Source organism: Oryzias latipes, chromosome 10 (genome assembly GCF_053564925.1).
Source record: "Oryzias latipes strain Hd-rR chromosome 10, Olatipes_Hd-rR_3.1".
Classification (NCBI taxonomy): Eukaryota; Metazoa; Chordata; class Actinopteri; order Beloniformes; family Adrianichthyidae; genus Oryzias; species Oryzias latipes.
This window is the reverse complement of record NC_136246.1, coordinates 17,013,268-17,033,523: the sequence shown is the minus strand read 5'-3', so window position 1 is coordinate 17,033,523 and position 20,256 is coordinate 17,013,268. Positions and strand designations below refer to the sequence as shown.

General features: G+C 38.4%; 1 protein-coding gene across 4 annotated transcripts in view; it reads left to right on the top strand.

The window, feature by feature from the left end:
• The first annotated feature begins 7,838 nt into the window (after nucleotides 1–7,838).
• ahnak (AHNAK nucleoprotein) overlaps nucleotides 7,839–20,256 on the top strand; it is a 31,152-nt gene continuing 18,734 nt past the window's right edge. For all 4 annotated transcript variants that reach the window (XM_078954100.1, XM_078954099.1, XM_078954098.1 and 1 more), the window contains exons 1-5: nucleotides 7,839–8,125; nucleotides 15,082–15,139; nucleotides 17,914–17,974; nucleotides 18,073–18,229; nucleotides 19,925–20,151. In XM_078954100.1, the coding sequence (XP_078810226.1) occupies nucleotides 18,073–18,229; nucleotides 19,925–20,151 (384 nt within the window). In that variant the 5' untranslated portion in view covers nucleotides 7,839–8,125; nucleotides 15,082–15,139; nucleotides 17,914–17,974. The remainder of the gene's footprint in view (nucleotides 8,126–15,081; nucleotides 15,140–17,913; nucleotides 17,975–18,072; nucleotides 18,230–19,924; nucleotides 20,152–20,256) is intronic.

Genomic DNA, 20,256 nt, shown 5'->3' with positions numbered 1-20,256 from the left:
AAATCCCATAGGGATGACTGAACTGCTAGTAATCTTGTTCGCTTTAACAGAGCTATTACAATAGTAGACACACAGATCAAAATAAGAGGGGATCTATGTTATCGTTGGGTTTGGTAAATACAAACAGCATTCTCAAAACCACACATGTACAGTCCCACCCTCCAATTTTTATGGGAGTTAACCTCCCTCTGCCAGACAAATGCACTTGCAGAAATTTTCGTATCTATATGGGGGTTTCCATTGACATGATGAATTTCCTAGCCTCTTATCCTAACTTAAACGATCCCAACTGACTGGTGAGCCCTAACGCCACTCCAAAATGAAGTCTCAAACAATGACCTTTACATTGTTTGGACAAAGCCAGATGTCCTCTCAGCTACGGGTGTCTTCAATGTTCTTTGTGGCTCAGGAGTTATTCCTCACAAGTATGTTAATACATGTGCACACACAGACACGCGCAAAATCTTAAGAAATAGATTCTTCCAGCTAACATCTGAAACTTCAAGTCAACCAGATGTTCAAATCAACATCTACTCCACCTAATGTGTTATGGATCATTTGGTGTACAGCCAGAGATGAGAAAGCCAAACCTTTTCAGCATCACATGTTTGAAATGCAGAGGAGTTGTGAAACTTTCAAATGACTTTAACAACAAGTGTTCACATTCTGGGTGTCTTGGTACTTCAGTAAAGAAAATGACCAGAAACATGTCTTGCCATCAGTGTACTTAAAGGGTGTGCGCTCCACATTTTTCACCGGCACAGAAACAGCAAAGTAATTCAGCACTGGAATGGAATGAAGGAGGTCAAAGGTGAGCCTACTGAAGGGAAATAGCTGAAGAAGGCAGGGAAAGAAGAGATGGAGTAGAATTAGTAATACCATTCAGACGTGCCTGCGCAGAAGCAACTGGCTGTGACATCTGAAATGTCACGAGAAGTGACCGTTTCCTGGTTATTTATTGGTCAGCTGTGCTGGTAGAAACAAATGAGTGTTGGGGAAATGCATGAAGCCAGGCACGAGAAGGAGAGCACAGCTTGAAGGGGAAAACAGACAACCCCTGCACATTTGGGCCTGAAACCCCAGAGCAGCTTGCGGCTCATGTTACAGTGCCAGAATCAAGAGGTGGGGCATGTTGTCAAACTACAGCAAAACAGTAAAAATTCCATTTCCATGACGACCAGGAGCAGAGATATTGACTACAATACCTTTAAAAAAAGATAATCATTTACTTAATGAAACATTGATCTGATCTTAAAAATGAAAAAGTGAAAAATGTTACCATAAATATTGAAATAATTTAAGTTTTTACTGATTCACATTGTATGAACGCCCCAAAGCAGTCTTTTATTGTTTTCATAAAACTCATTTTACTGCATTTTGCTTCTTTATTACAAATTTATGAGTGGCCTTAAATGTTCTGTTAAGAGAGAAGCAGTTTAAGCCAGAAGGAGTAAACAAGCGTAGACCCCGACCTGGTTTTCATGTATTGACTTGCTGCGGTAGGACATCCACTCAAAGAAAGAGCTGCAGTGTTAACACATTTATAGCTATGACTGGAATGCACAGGCTGTGTATGTTGAGGCACCGCAGATGGGAGGTCACATGAAGGAGAGACATCTTATCATTCAATTGACACTCAGTGATTGAAAAAAACAAAAAAATCACCTTCAAACAACACCCAATGGTATTCAGTTGTGGGAGTCTGTAGGGTCATGTCCATTTCTGTCGAAACACAGCCTGGAACTAGAGGGGCTCCTCAGGCACCTTTGCATGCTGTTTTCTAAGTACAGAGGGATGTGTTATTCATCTGTGTTTCATCAGACTAGGGCGGTTAAAACAATTGGCTAACATTTATACCCCTGAAGGTAATCACTGGCTGAACAATTTAGCAACCAAGGCAAGATCTAACCAGTGAAAAGCATTCCAGTCTGGACTGTTGTGTACACACACTAAAAACAGGAAAACTCTGGATGTGTGTGTACTTGTGGGTGTGCTTGTGTGGGGTAATCCTCTTAAAAAACAGATTCAACAAACTTTGTGCACAAAAAGTAAAACAGGGTTCCTATCTAAATTACCAAATGCCTTGTGGCATGTGATATTTATCCATACACACGCAGGGCATTGCTATGGAAACATTTATGCCCTCTTGCTTATTATGTTGCTACAGTAACCATCCCAGAATAGTCCTTTTTTCCCTTTTGGCCCCTCCTTCGTGTTCATGACTCATAGCTTGCTGTGGAAACCGCATTTCAGTCTGCCGGTCATTCTCTTTTTTCCACCTACATTTTTTTAATGTGGCTATCTGAATCATCAGGATAAGTTTGTTTGTTGCATGATATGTACTTCTGAGTATGCAAGGAAGCATGTGGTTTGGGGGATTCTGAGAAGATAAATAATGATGAGTTACCATGGTGATTTCAAATACCAGGCCAAGTGACCTATGTTTTGCAAGATAGTTTATCAAAAGCACTACATGCTGTCATTAACTGACTGGGATTCTTTGTAGTCGTGCTTTTTTCATGGATACCCTGTTTTTTCTGTGGTTGCGTTTGATCCACTGACACGTCACCGTTCTTTGGTCTGCACACCCGCTGGGCTTTTAGGGCCATTCAAGGATAACATCACAAATGTGCAGTTCAAGAATCTTCAAGGAACAGGATGACATGGTGATCATGGGACATTGTAAGTCTGAGGTCAAGTCCGCTAGCTACATAGTTTTGACGAGATGAATAAAATTCAGTTATAACTTACTGATCAAATTTTGGTAACTGAAATTGGAAGCCTGTGAAGGAATGGTTATGTGCTCAGAGTGTTCTCCCTTTGTTTCTTCACAGAAGGAATATAAATAAAACAAATACTTTGGTTCATCAAAGTATTTGAAGATAACGCATAAGATCAAGGATCTGTCAAGTCATAATGTCTTTCAATTTAACACCTTTAATTTGACCAAATGTGTGAAGAAAAATATAAAAACATAATGAACTTCTGTTAGCTTAACCAGGGTACACTGTCCTGTATGTTTTCCATGTTGCCGTGCTCTAGCACACCTGATTCAGCTCATCATCAGGCTCTGCACAAGCCTGACAATGGAAACCATTAAAGGGAGGAGTGTTTGAGCAGGGTAGACTTGAAGAAATGCCAGACAGTGTTCCCCGAGGACCAGGGTTGGGAAACACTGAGGTAAACCGATGTTAGAAGGTCTTAAAAAAATAAAAAACAACAACAACATAAAAATGTGAAGACGAAAAAATAAGGGTTCTTACTTAATTTGACGTTTTTATGAGTTTTTTGCGATTTTAAAACAGCATCAAGAAATAACTCACTACTGTTAAAGCAAACAGTAAGTGAGAGCAATAAAATGTCAATGGATGGTTATTTAAGGCCTTGCTGGTTAAACAAATCTCATTTATTACATATAGCTCTTAATTAAACAATTACAGGTAACTCAATTACATTCCCTGATGAACAAGTGGCCATTTTTCTTCTTTTCAGAGAAAAAAACCCTCTGAAACCAAGCAAAACTAAGGTCTAACTAACAACAAAAAAAACAAGTTTCTCAACTGTGTGAATGATGTGTGAGTAGAGCAATTCTGTGTCAGTAAATTGTAAGAAAACAATCACTTTTCCAGTTAGAAAGCAAAATGTAAATCTATTTTAGAGAATTTAAACATTGATAAAGCATTCTCAGGCAGTGCACAACAAAAACAGAGCTTTCACAACATTAAATCATTTGTCCTCTGTTGTCATCATTAATGTCGTGCATTTCAAATGATGTATATATGGAGAAAAAAATAGTCCCAAAATTTATTTTGAGCAAGAGTTGTTTTCTAGTCTTAAAGATCTGCTCAGATCATCTTTTGAGCTACTTTAAAAGCCTTCTCAGTGATCTTTTAATTATTATTATGCAGTTTTTAGCCAATCTCAAAAAATCTGTCGTTTTCTAGGACATCGTTTCTGCAGAGAAGCAGTAGTTCATTAGAAATTTGCCGCACAGTTGTGGACGGTATTGTTGGCATGGAGCAACCCCACCCATAACTCTGTTTACACTCTCTCCCGCTAGCTTACAGCGCCTCACACCCCCAACCCCAATAATACCAGTGCAAAAAAATGTAAAAAATTTAAGTCAGGCCAAACCCTTTTTTTCATTGCAGGTGTTTGTAATTTTTTTTCCCTCAATTTGTGTATTTGTTTTGTGTCCATTAAAACAGCATTTTCATTCACATGTATTATTTTTACATGGTTAAACATAGGATTCTCTTTAAACACAGTTCAGATTTTAATGAGTTTTTGGTTTAATCTTTTTGCAAGTATCAGAAAAATAAAATCTGAAAGAAACAAAAAGGAGGCCAAGTAAACATCAAAGGATTCTAGTGTTACCTACACTGAAAGGGTAGTGGGAGAATATACAGAGATTGCTTGTTTGTGCCATCTCAAGTTACAGCCTTTAAAAAAAAAAAAAAAAAAAAGAAATCCATCGCCTGCACTTATTCACCCAAAGCATGAGCAGAGTTATTTGTCCGCTTCGGCATATTTCAAAAGTTGACAGTGCCTCTTCGACAATCCTCATATGACTGGAGCTTCAGCAGATGCTGGCTAAACACCTGACAAAATCAACAATGTTTGCATTGTGTGCAGAGTTTCTAGTCCAGATATCATAGTTTCGTAAACATGTGTAGAGCAGCAAAGGTTGTTACAATAAAACCATATTAATGATACCTTTTTTTTTGTAGTGGCAGTCAAAGACCAAACAACAAAAACAACAAAAAGAGTAAAAATGTTGAAACTATTACAGGATTAAACTTTAGCTAGATTAAACAACTATTTGGATTATCTCAGTAAATCATGCAACTGATCTTCTTAACCCAATACAGTGTGTTAGCCTAATAGTTTTTTTCTGTCTCTTTAGCTGTATATAAAACTTTGCTTTTAATGTTAAAAGACTTCTAATTTTTGTGGTTCAAGGACTAGGATGTGGTTCTTCATGTCCCATTTAACCTGTTTTACACAGTCAAATGTGCAACACACCCTTTTGTATTTCTGCCTTTTTGGAATGGAATGGCAACAGTCTTCCAGGGGTGATTTCATGAAAATAAAATCCCTGCCGTTGTGTCACCGGTTAAAAATCTTGCAGTAGATATTGAATTTTTTTTTTTCTGCTACCATATAACAAGTTACAGTTTTTCTCTGGCTAGTGCCTTGTGATTTATTTCATTTAGCAGAAGACATTAATCACAAAGTCATGCACTCGTGCAATCTTGCATTCAACCGTCAATGCCCATCTAATCCTCTGATTTTAGTCCTCTGCAGTCTGAGCACCCCTGTTTTCATTGTAGTCATCGGCTGTGACTCATCTAACGTCTGATCCAAGCTGTTTGCTCTGGTTCACACTAGCTGACACACCTAGGACCAGGAAACACACCCATTCCCACATATCCTTGCATTCAACTGAAGTGAGCCACCACAAAGCGGCAGGCCCAAAGAGTTCTGTTTGCTCCATTTGATTTTCTTATTTTTATGCATCGTGTAAACTTTAATGGAAAACTAAAGTTATGTTTATCCTCCCTAATGTAATTTTTTTATCTAACAATTCTAAAAACATTGCAACTTAAGAAGTCACCTCGTTGGTTTTAAAACAGGTTTTTGAGGAAAACGGTATTAAGATAGTTTGAACTCCATGATACCTGCTTTCAGTTTGGTTGTTACAAAACCACAAATATTCAGCTGTTATTGAAAAGTCGTTGGGACAAGAAATCTGCTGCTTACATGTTGAAATATTGCAGTCTGTCTACAAATGTTTTTCAGAACAGTGAACCAGAGCTTGGCTCTGCGACAGACTGGCGACCTGTCCAGGGTGCCCCTGCCTTCGCCCGTAAGTGGCTGGGATAGGCTCCAGCAGCCCCGTGACCTCGAAAAGGAATAAATGGAAGAAGATGAATGAATGAATGTGAAGCCAGTGCCTTGCCTGAGTTTGCATAGAGAAGCCCCAACAGATGTATTACCAAGGCTGTGGCTAAAATGGAAGTTTTGCCTAACATTCTACAAAGTAAACCACTTATTATTAAGATAGCATGCATTATGTTTTCACCTGAACACCAGTTTCCAAACCTCGAGCCTTGCACATGTTTTTTTTTATTCAAAACACAAAAGAGCAAAGAAATATCATTCGTCACACAGCGTTCTCACTGATATTCCATTTTGCTTTTCAACTCAACATGTGCTCACTAAACACAAACAAACAAAAAACAGTTGTGGCAGAGCTGCACCCTTTTTTTTTTGAATAAAACAAAATCCAAGCGGTTTTGATTGTGAACAGGCTTGTGTAATGTTGCAATATTAAAATATGTGCACACATGGGAACAGGGATGTGCCACTCCCTGTTCCCTTTGCACAAAGCAACACATTGAGTTCCTGTGCTCCTGTTCCCTTCGTGCTGATTGTTGCTGCACTTCAATGAGCGAGGGTGTGATAGAAGAACTCAGCTAAAAGAGCCATTCTAAAGATGCAAAAAACTTGTAATAGAAATAGGGAAGCACATGAGAGTGACACATAAACACATGCACAAATTTAACCCACATGATGTTGCTTTAGTAAAGCCGGATGCATGCGTAAGACCACATCAATGATTATTGACCAAAGGCCAGAAAGTATGTGGAAAGAACTGCTTAAGTGACCAAGAATCAATTTGTTAATCAGAAAAGATGTGACTGTTTGATTAGGGATATTCAGACCAGTGCGTAAAAATGCAGTCAAGGGTAAACAGACGACACAAATGTAAAAAAAAATCAATAACAAAAACCGTATCAACAAGTGCAAATGCAAAAATATTAGTATTTGTTGTTGTAGCCTCATTAAACTAAAAGATAATAGCAATATCTACCTTTGTTAGTTCAAATCAACACATATTGAAGGTCGATGCAGTAAACATCAGGACACCTCAGGTCATCTGACATGTCTGCGGGTAAAACGAAAAGCAAGGATTTAACAGTGCCGCATTCTTTTAGCTGCTGCGTTAAGATTTTTATCCGACAATTCCATCTGTGATCAAACCACAGGCCCAGCTAAACCCTTAACTCCAGGCTGAATCTGTCTCAGACACCACCCAGCATGACTCACTTTAAACAAGCTATCACACTGTATCTTTTTCTTGTTTTTCCATCACACTGAAGCACTGTTTGCTAGAACATGTAAAAAAAAAAAAGTAGGTTTAAGCTAGATAGTGTTTTCCTGTTGTGCAACAAAAATGTATAAAGCAAAGCGATCATCTTCGAAAGAACTGCAAGATCATAGCATAAAATTATAATTTCCACAGACTTTTGTAGAAACATCCAATAGAAATGCTGCATTTTATTGTTAATTATTTAGTTGAAAAATAAGAGAACTTTAAAAAATCAACCTAAAAGAGAGAAATAACATAGCCTTTAGTAAAAACTTTTTTGATTGTTACAGTCATTTTGTTAAAGACTTTCTGATTTGCTTGCAGAATCTTAAATGCTATAGTATCATATCATTCTTGTTTGCTATTACATGATGCACAGTATATGGCAGCTTCTTCTTGTTCTGAAGTAAGAGTCAAAAACAACAAGAAATCTTTTCAATTAATTTTGCTGTGTTAAATAGCACAAAGAAATGTCTCCTTCCGCTATTTATTTAACATGATTTAAATGGAAAAAATAGCCACAACTAGTTTACTCTGAGTTTATTCAAGTAAAGCTCAGTTTTCTTGAGCCAGCTTTCTCATCCATCTACGTGGAGCAGTGGGTGGTCCCACTGTCAGGGACCACTCCCCTCATGCCGGTCTCCTCCCTTGTTTCTTCCCTCCCCTCTGTAAACTAGGAGCCCAACTCAGATCCCTAAGCAAGCACTCTACACAGCCCACTGGAGCAACTACACACACAAAAAAAAGAGCTTCAGATCAACCCAGAACAGAGAAGGGAGGGGGCAGGAGGAGGGGAAGAAAACGCCCTGGAAATCTGGTTGACCAAGAAATAGGAAAAGAGTGACAGACTCCTACCAGACTGAAAAGTTGTGGCAGAGTTGAAGTGCTCTTCTAGGGCAGGGGAGAAGCCACGATTTCCAGGATGCTCAAGCTGGTGTGAGGCTCCTCGCGCGCAAGGCTTGCGCACAGGTAAATATGACAAATTGTTTTCAGTTAAAAAAAAAGGAGTTTTTCATGGTCAAACAGCTCTTATCTGCAAAAGATTTCTGGAAAGTCAAATCAGAATAGAATGGGCTGAAAAACACAGAAGTGTTCACATTTTTTTTAGTGAAACAAACTTTGAGTTGGTTGCAAGGTTCATTTATCTTGTCCTACTTTATTGCAGGTATCTGCTATACTTTCTTTAGACTTTACTGAAGCGAAGGTTTTCTAAATGAAATTTTTGTGTTTAGACAGTTGATGTGTTTTTTGGGATTCTATTTTTCTGAGGGTCAGCTGTCACTTTGTGTGGACATCATTTGAATGCTGAAACGAACCAGTGCGCTGCATGAGAAGTGGGTGTGTTCCCACAGCCACATAAATGCAGCGGACCTGACTGATGTTGCGCACTTCAATTCAGCTGCAACAAAGGTTCTCAAACACGCATGAAACTAGTGAATAAGTGTTTTCGAATAGATTTATGTTTCAAAATTTGTTTGTAAAACACAAGGCAGCATTTAGAAAAGTAATAATAGGGTTTCAAGGGTTGGTAAAACATAATCAGCAGTCCTAAGTAAAGAAAGCAAACTTTTTTTATCATCCTCATTTTTAAGACAAATGGAAGAATTAAAAGGAGGATAAAGAAACTGGGTTATGTGATCATGTCATGGATGATGTTTTTTTATCAGCCCAACGCCCTTTTGGTAAGGCTTGGGAGTTTAAAAAGTGAAGGTACTTCCCTTAAAGAGCCTGCAGCTACAAGTTTGGGTGTGGATCCCTCTCCTTCATTTCCCTCCCCCTACTTCTCTTTCCTCCCTCACTCCTTGCTTTGCTGCCTCCTCACAGAGGCACACCCTTTACAGCAGGGAAAAGAAACATACGCACTGCAAGCAGTTTCTGTACACCCCGTGTATACCTTCAAAAGTCCCAACTCAGTAAGGGCAAGAATGCCAAATGAAAACTTCAGAAGTTCTCTTTGCCCATATAGTGTGTGGTATTCTTTTGTGCTTCTGGTAACACTCCAATGCTCTCTTTAAGTGGGCATACCTTTGTAATATGTGAAAAGTGGGTTCTACGAGATGATAAAAGTTTGTTTTTTCATTTGGTCTACTTAGTAGAACGTTGAAGGTAATCGTGGTTGCTTGGCCCTGAGGCATGTTTTTCTGTTATGACGTACTTTTTTTTACAGTCTTGAACGGAGGCCGATCTCCCTGTCTCTCTTTTTACCTTGGGTTTCTCAACCTGGGCTCACTGCCAGGGTGTGTGGGGGCAGAAGATGGGAGAAAGACAGGGAAAAGAGTGAGGGAGCGAGGGGGGGATGGGCGGGACTGGCGTGAGGAGGGGAGTTATGGAATGTAGTGGTTTGGAAAGACGAGCTAATTGAAACCAGGTTTGATGCATTGAACGGGGGAGTTTAGAGTTTTTCACTTCTAGACAAAAAAGAAAAATACACATTTTAAAAACAAAAACGTTCAGAAAAGTTTTGTCACTTTGTTGAATTTAAGGAGTTTTATATACTATTGTGGGGTTTGTGCGACACAAAGTGTGTGTTTAAGTTGTGAAAAAAGCTCTCAAAAAGATCAGACGCAGTCTTTGGGGACTCAAGTCCGATTTTGCTGAATTCAGTTGCCTGCCTTGCGGCTCCCTCCTGCCACACCCAAAACTATGAGCTGTGTTTTGGTCTACGGTACTCTGTCTTTTCACAATGCGCACTTAAACTACTTTTAGAGCCCTGCAGCTGTAAATGCCTGGCACATCTCAAATTACTCTCGTCAAGGCAATTTATTTGATAGCTGCCTAAATAGACATTGTCACAAAGACGTAAAAGGTATTTATGCTCCAAGCGTTCTTGAAATTTCCTATATCCATGCCATAGTTGGCATTTAGGTACCTCACTTTCTTTTATTACCGTCCATTGTAAGTTATTGTTGTTTTTTTTATGAATGATTTGTTCCTGTCACTTCTTGAAATTTCAGTTAACTACCCTGAGGCAGACAACATATTTTCTTTCAACCGTTGGGTTTTTCAGGTAGAGCAGAACCAAGTCGACTCGGTGATATTGCCTAAACTTATATGAGCCTTTTGAGCGTACTTTGAGTTTTAAAGACTTTTGGTGGTCGTAAATGACTGTTGGCACTTCACTTTGCCCCTAGAGCTTGCGTCGTTGCACTTTCCGCCTGTGTGGCAAGCAGCAAATTATAAGACTGATGAGAAAGCTATGACTCATTGCTTGTTGAAGAGTTGACTTGTGTGAACATATTTGTCAACCATCAGAGCAAGCTGCATAATCTCTCTCTGATGATTGACAGTGCGAACGAAGGCTGTGGTGTTAACTTAGGCGTGCCAGAGTAAAACTCAAGGAAACTGTGCTCTAACAGACTTCCTCCACCGTTTCCTCGTGAGTTTGAGTGGGTGGATGGAAGGAGGGGGTTGACAAAAGAGGGCTGTGGATGTTCTCAGAGGCCTGAAAGAAGAAACGATCACAATCAATTCATAACAAATTGAAAGAACGTGTTGCAAAACGGACATCTTTAGAGTCCAACCAAAGGAAGTAGAGCTAACTAAAGGGGATTGACTTGGATTCATTCAATAGTTTTGATACTGGAGACTGAAAGAGTAAATACAAACATGAAAAAAAAAAATTACAACAATGATGAAGGGACCAGAAACATGGAAAAATGTGGGAAGATGTGAGCTGATGTGTTATGTTTTACTTTTGGAAACCTGCGGCTGAAAAATGGATTAACTCTATTTAGTAGCTCATTATGTAATTAAACTATATTTTAAGGTAGCAAGAAGACCTAAATGAGAAAGTCATAAATAACAAAGTTTCACATTATGTGATCAAAGAATTTCAAAGCACCATCATTTTCCTCTATAAAGCAAAAATTCACAGCTAAATCGGCGTAATCCCTATAATTGTGCACCACTTGTGTAACACCAATACTTAAATGTCACATGAAAGCAGCTATGTGAGGAAGCTGTTGTCGGGTATTATTTTCGCTTGCTTTTGCTTAAACAACTAAGACTCAAAATGTAGAGGCAATCCTCCTGTCTAAGATGACCAAACAGAAACACGGTTGTATTTGTTGTTACAGAAGTTTGACTGAACATGCAACTCTAACTGGGGAAATATGGAGACTTTTATCCTTTTTTTTCGTCACATTTTTGAGTTTACAACTCACGTAGGATCTCAAAACATCCAGCCTTTTAGCCAACTCTATTTTAAATCATTGCAAATAACATAAACTAGAATTCACTCAGTTTTGAAGCTTGTTTAACTAAAAAACAACAAAAAAATCATCATTTTACACAATCCTTTCTAGCACCTGAAGCCAGTTCCTTTAAGTACTGGTTGCATTTCACTTCTGCTAATGGGGTTTCTGTGTTTACTGTTGCATGCTTTATTTGATTTAAAAAAGAATAGAGATTTGAAAAGTGCAATGATGCCCTTTGAGTTACACCCATGCATGTGCATGCAATGTAAAACTCACTTTATGTTTAGGGGAGCTTTTGCAGGCACAGGGATGAAAAAAAAGGGTGTGTCATTTTTTTCTGATAAGCAAACACATTTTTTCACTGTTTTTTTCAAGCATCTGTTAGACAGAACTATTCAAAAACAATAAATCTTGTGCAACTGTAATAACTTGCACAATCTACCTGGCTCTCAATGTTTGCCCTGCAATGTTGCCCCATGCAAGGAATGTATGTTACCAAAACTATGTGGAGTGGGGGCCCAGAATGTCAGGCAGCAGAGCCAGGAATGCAAACGTGGAAATACGTGCAGCTTTGTTTAGGTGTTATTTATCTTGAACATGATGCTCAAGTATGGTACTCCTAAAGATCTCTAAAACTCAAAAAAATGCTAATGTCCAACAACAGTCTTAGATAAATTTGGATTTTATTAACGTTATTATTTAACTCAGTCAGAGCCCTTCATTCTGCAGCTCCTTAACATAGATTCTTGATCAAATAGGCAAAAAAAACAACAACTTTAAAAACCAATTTGAGTTAAATCTTTGCAGATATTCTCTTGAGGTTTGGTAACAAACACATTATGCCATTTTACGTTACTTATCATGCCTTTTTTAAGCCTCATACTCCCCTTTACCTTTAGATGGGATTAAAGGGAGTTTTTTTCCTTTTTTGGGTGTAACTAGTTATGTAATTTCAAAACTTAATCCTCTTTCTTCACATTTCGGGCAAACATGTGAGTGCTTCTTTGATTTATAATGCTGCATGCAACCTAATTTGTAAAGTTTTGAAGCAGGAGGTTGGCAACAGCCCAAGATCACTTCTCCCTTCAGAAGAATTATTTTTGATGTGAGTCATTTCAGATAAATTTTTTTACTGTGCTAACAACACATTATTTCATAGGTTTCTGTCCGTTCGTGATGCAGTTCCTTAAAAGGGAGTTAAAGTGCTTACAGAGTATAACTCTTGGTCTTGTTTGTGTTCTCGTAAAACCAAGAGTATTTTTCCTTCGCTTTTCCATTTGTTGCCTGATTCCTGCCAAAGTCACAATCGTTTAATCAGAAGCAGGCTAAGTTGGCGTCAGTGGGCTGACTCTGGTCTTATGGAGGACTTGCGGTTTGGTTCGAGACTATGTGGACACAAAAAAGAGCCGTTTATTTTGACGCTCATTCCTTCTGCATGCGTCAGACATGAAAGGCCTATCTGCGTTTTTGAGGGAGGACTGAGGCCCGCTGTATCTCTTTTTCTATGTGTTGTCCTCGCTGTGTGAAGCTGCAAAGCGGTGAGGAGAACAGCACGTCTATTCTATTTTGACAAGACAGAGTCCACTACTCCCTCCCACTGTGCATTGCTGCACTGAGGCCTTCTTATTTGCTCATAATCAAATCTTATCACTCACCAGCACCACTGTGCTTGGTGTGCTTTAGTGGTGAGATTTAATAACTGTCACACTGCTCCTCTTTTCTCTGCACCAAATTGATTGGATTTGGCAATCAACTTGGTGGACCAACTTTAGCCCCTTTGACAGTTCAGTTTTTCAGCTCATTGTGACCTACTTGAGTACAAAGCTTGACATCCAAAAAGTCAAAGTAAATACCTTGCCCTGCGATGGGATGCAACCAAAAACAGTCAATTTTGTTTGTTGTATCAACCACAACCATGGGCGATGGTAACCACAGCAACATGGACAGTGAAATCCCTTTATCCTTCTCAGTTTGGACATGTTTCGGGTTGTTGTTAAATGTCTTAATGTGGTGTCTGCTTTTTTTGAGGAGAACCTGGTGGTTTTGGGGGCATGGTTGTTAGAGTACAGAATGTGAGTTTGAGAGAGTGTGGAGTAATGGTATTGAGGTGGGGTGCAGGGTATGCGAAAAAGAATCAATCTGAAGTCAGTGGGAGACAGAAAGAGGACATTTCTTTGGAGTTAGTCACCGTGGGGAGAGGCTGGGCTCCCTTCCAGCTGGTCTGACAGCTCTATCAAGGAATGTGTTTGACTGGAGGCCTGGGTGGGGTAGTTCAGAGGGCTGCTTCCCCTTTCAGCAAGGCACTGGGGCAAAACATTAGTCTGTGCAGTGGGGGCACATGCAGTCATTCTGTCTGCAGCATGTGTTTTTAATTTTTTTTACCCCCTCTAAATTATCACAGATCCTTTGCCAAAATACCTATGAGTGCACTTGTGCGTTATTTGTTATATTTTCAAATAATTTAACATATTCTTCAATTCAAGAAAAACAAAAATTAAGATGCATGCATTGCATTTGGGAAATTGTAATCATTAACAGACTGTGGTCTTTTTTGTTATTTAATTTTCAGCACCCCTGTTCAAAGCACATCTTGGCTCACGTTACACTTCAAGCTTGTTGCTCGTACCTTTAAATAAAGTAGAGTCAGTTGGTACCTGAATGCCTCATGGCATTGTAGTCTGATCAGTATGTGCACTTCTTTGTAACAAAGTGTTGAAGAGTGTACACAGCTGCTCTGTTTCAAGCCTCTCAACACAAACATAATGACAGCCATGTTCAAGCTGCTTTTTATCTCAGCTAAATTAATATGAAACCATGGTGCAATCAACAACAGCTGGTTGTTACTAAAAATATTGACAGATTTCCTTTTTTATAGCTCTACATTTGTTTGAGTCTGACTGTTATAGCTTCTATCTAGTGGATATTTGTTATTAAGGTAATGAACACCTTGGCTTATTAAATAGAGGGTTTTGTGCAAGAGGAAGTTAATGATACGGTTGGAAAGGCTGCGTCAGAAGAATATTTTTTGGAGGACATGTTTCCACCGGTAGATGCCTGTCTGCACACACATTGGTTCTGGCTCTGATTGTACTTTTACTGACAAACAGAGTGCTTTGTTTCACATTGTGTCACTTCGTCGACACAGTAATCCTTCTAAGACTCACAAGGGGTTGAGCCTGTAAAATTGGGTTGAAATGAGAACACGTTGGCATAAAGACAAAGTTTTACAACGCAAATAATGAATGCAGTTGCAATGGGTTTCTAGGTTTTTCTTCAGCTTCTTCATTTCAAGTTTCCCTTACATCTGATCTTATCTACTGGGAACATGTCTATTCATCTTCTGCAGAGGAAACATAATAGATGTTTCTGGATGTGTTTACTTTGGGGGAGTTTTGCATAGTTACTGACCTGGGTCAGCACTGCTACTGGTAGTTGGTTAATTACCAAAGCCTTTGAAGGTTGGTAGAGGTGATTTTGTATATCTATAAAGTAAAAGGTATTCTTGACTTTGTGAGAAACATGTGTACACACTTAATAAATCAAAAAATCTCTCAAAGGATGACTCATTTGTAAGAAATGTTCTTGGTTGTTGAAATGTTCTCGGTTGTTAGAGAAAAAGGCATGACTACTTCAAGAACATTGTCAGAGTATTGACTTTAAATATTTTCAAAGACATTATTAGTTGTGAAAGACTAACTCAAATCTTGTTCTGCTTTTTTCTCTCAACAGAGAAAACCAAGAAGAAAAGCAAAAATTGAAGCCCTTGGCTTTGCTTGAGCAATCCAAGGTAAGTGTCACATTTTGGACCCATAGAAACAAATATGTTAGTGTCAAAATAAATTGCAAGGACTATCCCAATAGCTGCACATTACCCCAAATCTGGACCATATACCTGCTGCCCCAGAGCATTTAACTTAGTATACTGTCAAACAGCACAGTACTGTTGCTCCTTTATTTTTCAGCTGTGAATCACCTTTATGTGAGAACCTGGCACTTAGTGGCTTTCCCCCTTGTGCTTTTTTTACTGCACTCCTCTTCTCACCCCTAAAGACCACCTGTTTCTCTCAAAACCTTCTTATGAGGAAACCTTGTCGAAGGCCTCACAGACTCACAATGTTCTTCAGTATTTGCTGTCAGCAACTGCACATTATTTATATATTTTGGCACAAGAAAAAAAGGCAAGTACAAATTGCATTATAAAACTGTGCACAGCTTCTTTATGTCAATGACAAGTCTTGGCAACCCAGAGATTGTTCTGCGGTCGCTCCCTAGTAGCATAAGCTTTTGTCAAGCCTTCTGTCCCCACGCCTCTTATTCCCAACAGGCCATAATAAAATATGACAGACAAATGAGCTGATCTGTGCACTTTCCCTTCTATGTTCTGCAAACCATTACTGGTTTCCTTCAAAGTTTTAATCTTCAAGCAAAAGTCAGATTTTGTTGTTAGTTTTGTCTAAATGTTCTTCTCAAGGGCTCACTAGTCAAGGTTGCAGATACAGCAAGATCTGCAGTAATGGTTACATGAAGTTCTTTGAGAAAGAAACGCAAAAGAATAGAGGTCTATATCATTGACATATTCCTTTGTTTACTCTGAGTCACAGAATGCAAAATTGCCTTATGACTCTAAGAACAAAAGGAAAAGTATTCAGTCCCTGTTTATGCATCACAGTTCATGGCAGGTCATATGATCTTTCTAGACAGAGTAAATTATTCATTGCTGTTTCTGCAAGAATAGTTTATGGTGTCAAACCTTATTTCAGCTAAGAAGACCTTCATATAAATTATTTTCTATGAATCCAACATTTGAATTTTTTAGTGTATTTTTTTTCTTCACTGTTAGCCAGTAAGCCAATTTTTTTGCATAGTTTCATGAGCATTTCCTTTATTCTCCATGGTGTTTTTTGTCATTCTATGTCTTTCTCCTATTTTCTGTTATGGCAATGCAAACTACATTTTTTGAATTTTTCTTTTTGTTTCGCCACTGCCATTTCATGCTACTTAGAGTTCAGCAGGTGGAGATAAGTTGGGTATAAAATGTTGGAGCCTGATTTTTTTGATAACTCGTTTCAGGCTCTGTTGGGTCGCAATAACAGACACAACAATGATGCGAGGAATAAGGAAGGAGAAACAAAAAGAATGAAAATTAGGGTGTAAATGTCTGCACCAGATGCTGCTGTATCATTCTATTACGTTTTGTAGTGTCCCCAGCACTTGATATTTGATCCAGAAACTTTACAAAATGTTATTTTGAACACTGTGTACAAGCTATTTAGAGAATAGAATCATGCTTCAAGGCATTGCAAGCAGTCTCCAGTATTCCCAACCAAATGAAAACAGTCTATTTATTGACTTGTGTTAATTTGTGTCTTGCCTGTTATGTGCCCCTAGTCTAAATCCGACAAACTTGAAAGATGAGACAGCTAATCCTTCACCATTCAGATGTGTAGATGTATTATTGCTTTCTTTAAACAACAGACTAAAATTGTTGATCTGCCAAAAAAAAGCAGCAATTTGACAGCATTTGTCCTTTTTACCTTACCTATAATTTATTTGTAATTGTTTATTTCTTTAGATTTATTTCTACTGGCAGTTTTTAAAAGCTAAATAATAATAATATAAAATAAAAAAGATTGAATTTAATGTTTTAATAAAATGACACTTTTTCAGGCTTATAATAATATAATTTGTCATCCGGAAAAGTTAGAAACAAAAAAAAGTTTGCTGCATAATTTGTAAAACTTTTATATGATGTAATTTTGATGCAAAAGAGAACTAAAAAAATTGTTATTATAAATTATTATTAGTTTTTGATAATTACACAATATATTGTGTTCATATTTAAGTAGGGATTTTTAGAATTTACATCTCATATACCTTACCAGGTCTCTGGGATAGCTTTTCCTTTCAAAGGTGTTCTTTCTTTTATACCCATGATCGAACATGCATCTCATCACCACCATTCCTTTTGAAATGCTCTATGATTATTTCTGAACCACAGACTGTTTTTGCTAAAACGTGTACTGGGTGTGGCAGGAAGTGGATATAACTACATGAACATTATATAATATTAAAATATGAAAAAAGTATAGTTTTACGAAATTTTGGATTAATTTCCTTCATTTATGTGCACAATTTGTTTATTCTTGGATAACTGATTGTTAAATTGGTAACAGAAATATCTGTCATCAACATATACCTTAACCAAACGTGATGAAATGCATTGCAAGAATATGCAGACCTGTTCTGGGAGATCACCAACCATAAAATTTATTTGCCTTGAATGAGGTGGCACAAAATTATTGTATTGTACTGTATTGTCAGATTTAAGTTAAAACACAGATGAAGAGAATTTAAAATTAAAGCTTCGAGGGAAGAGTGCTGTGTTGTTTTGAAGAGTTTTACCCCCCTCTAGTGGTCACCTTTGAGTATCAAAACCTGGAATGCTAATGTTAGTCATAGAAATTGAGGGAAAAAACTGACATTGGAAACATTTAAAAAAATACTGAACAAAAATCCTCATTTACTGATTTTGTTGCCTCTTTTTAATGTTCCCCTCAACAGGAAATACAATAAAGGCTTTTCCATTACTGCAAGGTTGCAGAAAAGGAGAAAAAAAATCAAGGTATTTTCATGTACAGTTTATGTGTATGTTCTACAGAAAATACTTTAACTGTGTTGTGCTTATCCTACTTAACCTATTGTCTGTGATTGTGCCTATAGATGGCTGATGAAGACGTGACCAGGGAGGTGCTCTTCCCCGACTGGGAGGGTCCAGACAAAACTGGCTTGACCATTGAACATGCAAGTACAGGCGAAATGTTTGTCAAGGAGGTGAAAGGGGAGTCCCCTGCAGCACGATCAGGACAAGTACATGAAGGTAAATTTAAGTTCTTACGGTTTCACTCTCATTTTTGTCAAAAATGAAGTAAGATAATGAAACAAAAAAATTGACACATTAATATTACACGCAGACTGACACATTTCAACTTTTTTGTCAACTATTGGTATCAAATATATCAATATAAAAAAAGTTCAATATTAGTGACGCATGGTGTCACAATTAACTAAAAATGCTTTCTGGATCAGCAGGAAAGGCAAAAGACGGAGGGCTTGACAGTTGACAGTTGTGTAGAAAATTAATATTGATACACTGAACATAAAAAGTAGGGCACAAAAGGTCAATTCTAAAAAATAAATAAATTCATAAAATAAATTTGGTTCCATTAAATAAAAAAATAAGTTTTATTATATATCCCCAAGAAAAGGTAAAAATTCAAGAATTTAGGAGTTAATTACTCTTTAGGAGTAAATGAGGAGTAAATTACTTTTCCCTGTACAGAAAGATTATACAAACTCCTAATGCTGCATTAACACCAGACGGGAGCATCTAATTCGCGTCTGCCGCCTCTCTTTTGGGGCAAGTCAAATTTATTGCTCAACGCCTGCCCTTGACGCCTAGAAGCCTTCACGCCCTGGGCGCGGAGAAATCAGCAACTTTTTGTTGGACTTGCCAGATCATCAAGTTGCCGCATTAGGGAAAATGGATGATGTTGAGCGAGTACCTCGGGTTTATAAGTTTTGAAGAGCTCTATAGAGGTGCCAGCAAGCACATCGGCGTAACTGGGTTCACCAGATTATCCTGTCTTTCCTGGTGCACTTCACTCCTGCAGCCGGAGCTGCGCCTGGATTAGAGCCATTTTAAATGTTACTTCAGTCTGTCTGTGGTCCTGTTTGAGTATTGACCCGAGAGGGGAATAAAACAAAACCAAACTGGAGGATCCTTTTATTATTGTCTCACTCAAAATAAGATAAAGATCATTAGCCCATGGAGCTGGAGCAATTGCGGCTGTTACAACGGCACCCGTGGCCGCTCTCCGTCTGCCGGGTAGTCAACCGCACGTGGGCAGTGACGCTCGCTAGATCCTCTTCCTCTGCTTGTTGGAGTTGCTGGTCCCTGTTACTGTTGGGCGAAAGCAGGACACACCCTGGACAGGTTGCCAGCCTGTCACAGATCCCATGGAGCTGGAGCTGGAGCTAGCAGACGCCCAGGATCTGCCCGTTGTAGCTGGCAACCTGTCCGTACATTGACTTAACGTTAAAACTCAATGCCCCTGACGTGCAAATCCCGTCCGATGTGAATCCAGCATAAGTGGTGTCATTGTTCTTTGCCTGAGAAATAATCTTATACTAGTTTTAAACTTAAAACTGAAATTCCATTTATACTCAAGTTTGTCTACAGTTGGTGAAAACAACTGGACATCAGAAAATACAAGATAACGTTTTTTTTAGAGCAGAACCTTTTCATAGGCATATTTAAAGGCACTTGGTAAATAGCCTGAAGTAATAGAATAATGTATGTTTCATTAAAGTTCAATGGCAATGACGATTTTCTTTTAAGTAAGGAAAGGGGGACAGAGGGAAGGGAAGACTGTTGAGCAGGCTATAAAAGGGTCTTTACTTACTTCACTTAAATTGAAATGATAAGTACACTTATAAACTGCCTAAAATATAACACAAGGCTAATAACCCATATGACTGACTCTGTTTTTGCTATCTTTTTCTTAATTCTTAGGTGACCAAATTGTAGGTGCCACTATCTACTTTGATAACATGAGCACAGAAGAGAAGACAGATCTAATGAAAGTACTGGCTCGGCACAAAGTTGGACTGAAACTGCAAAATAAAGCAGACAAATCCCCATGCTACTCACCTTTGAGCACCCCATGTCGTTCACCAATGGGCACGCTCACATGGGAAGGGAGGACAAGCTTTGGAGGCTCTAGTCCAGACATAGTCCTTGTAAGTACACTTTTTTAAAGAAGTCATAGCTTGATGGCTTCTGAATTAAGGCATCATAGAATAATATATATGTATACATTTTTTATTTATTGTATGTTTATTTGT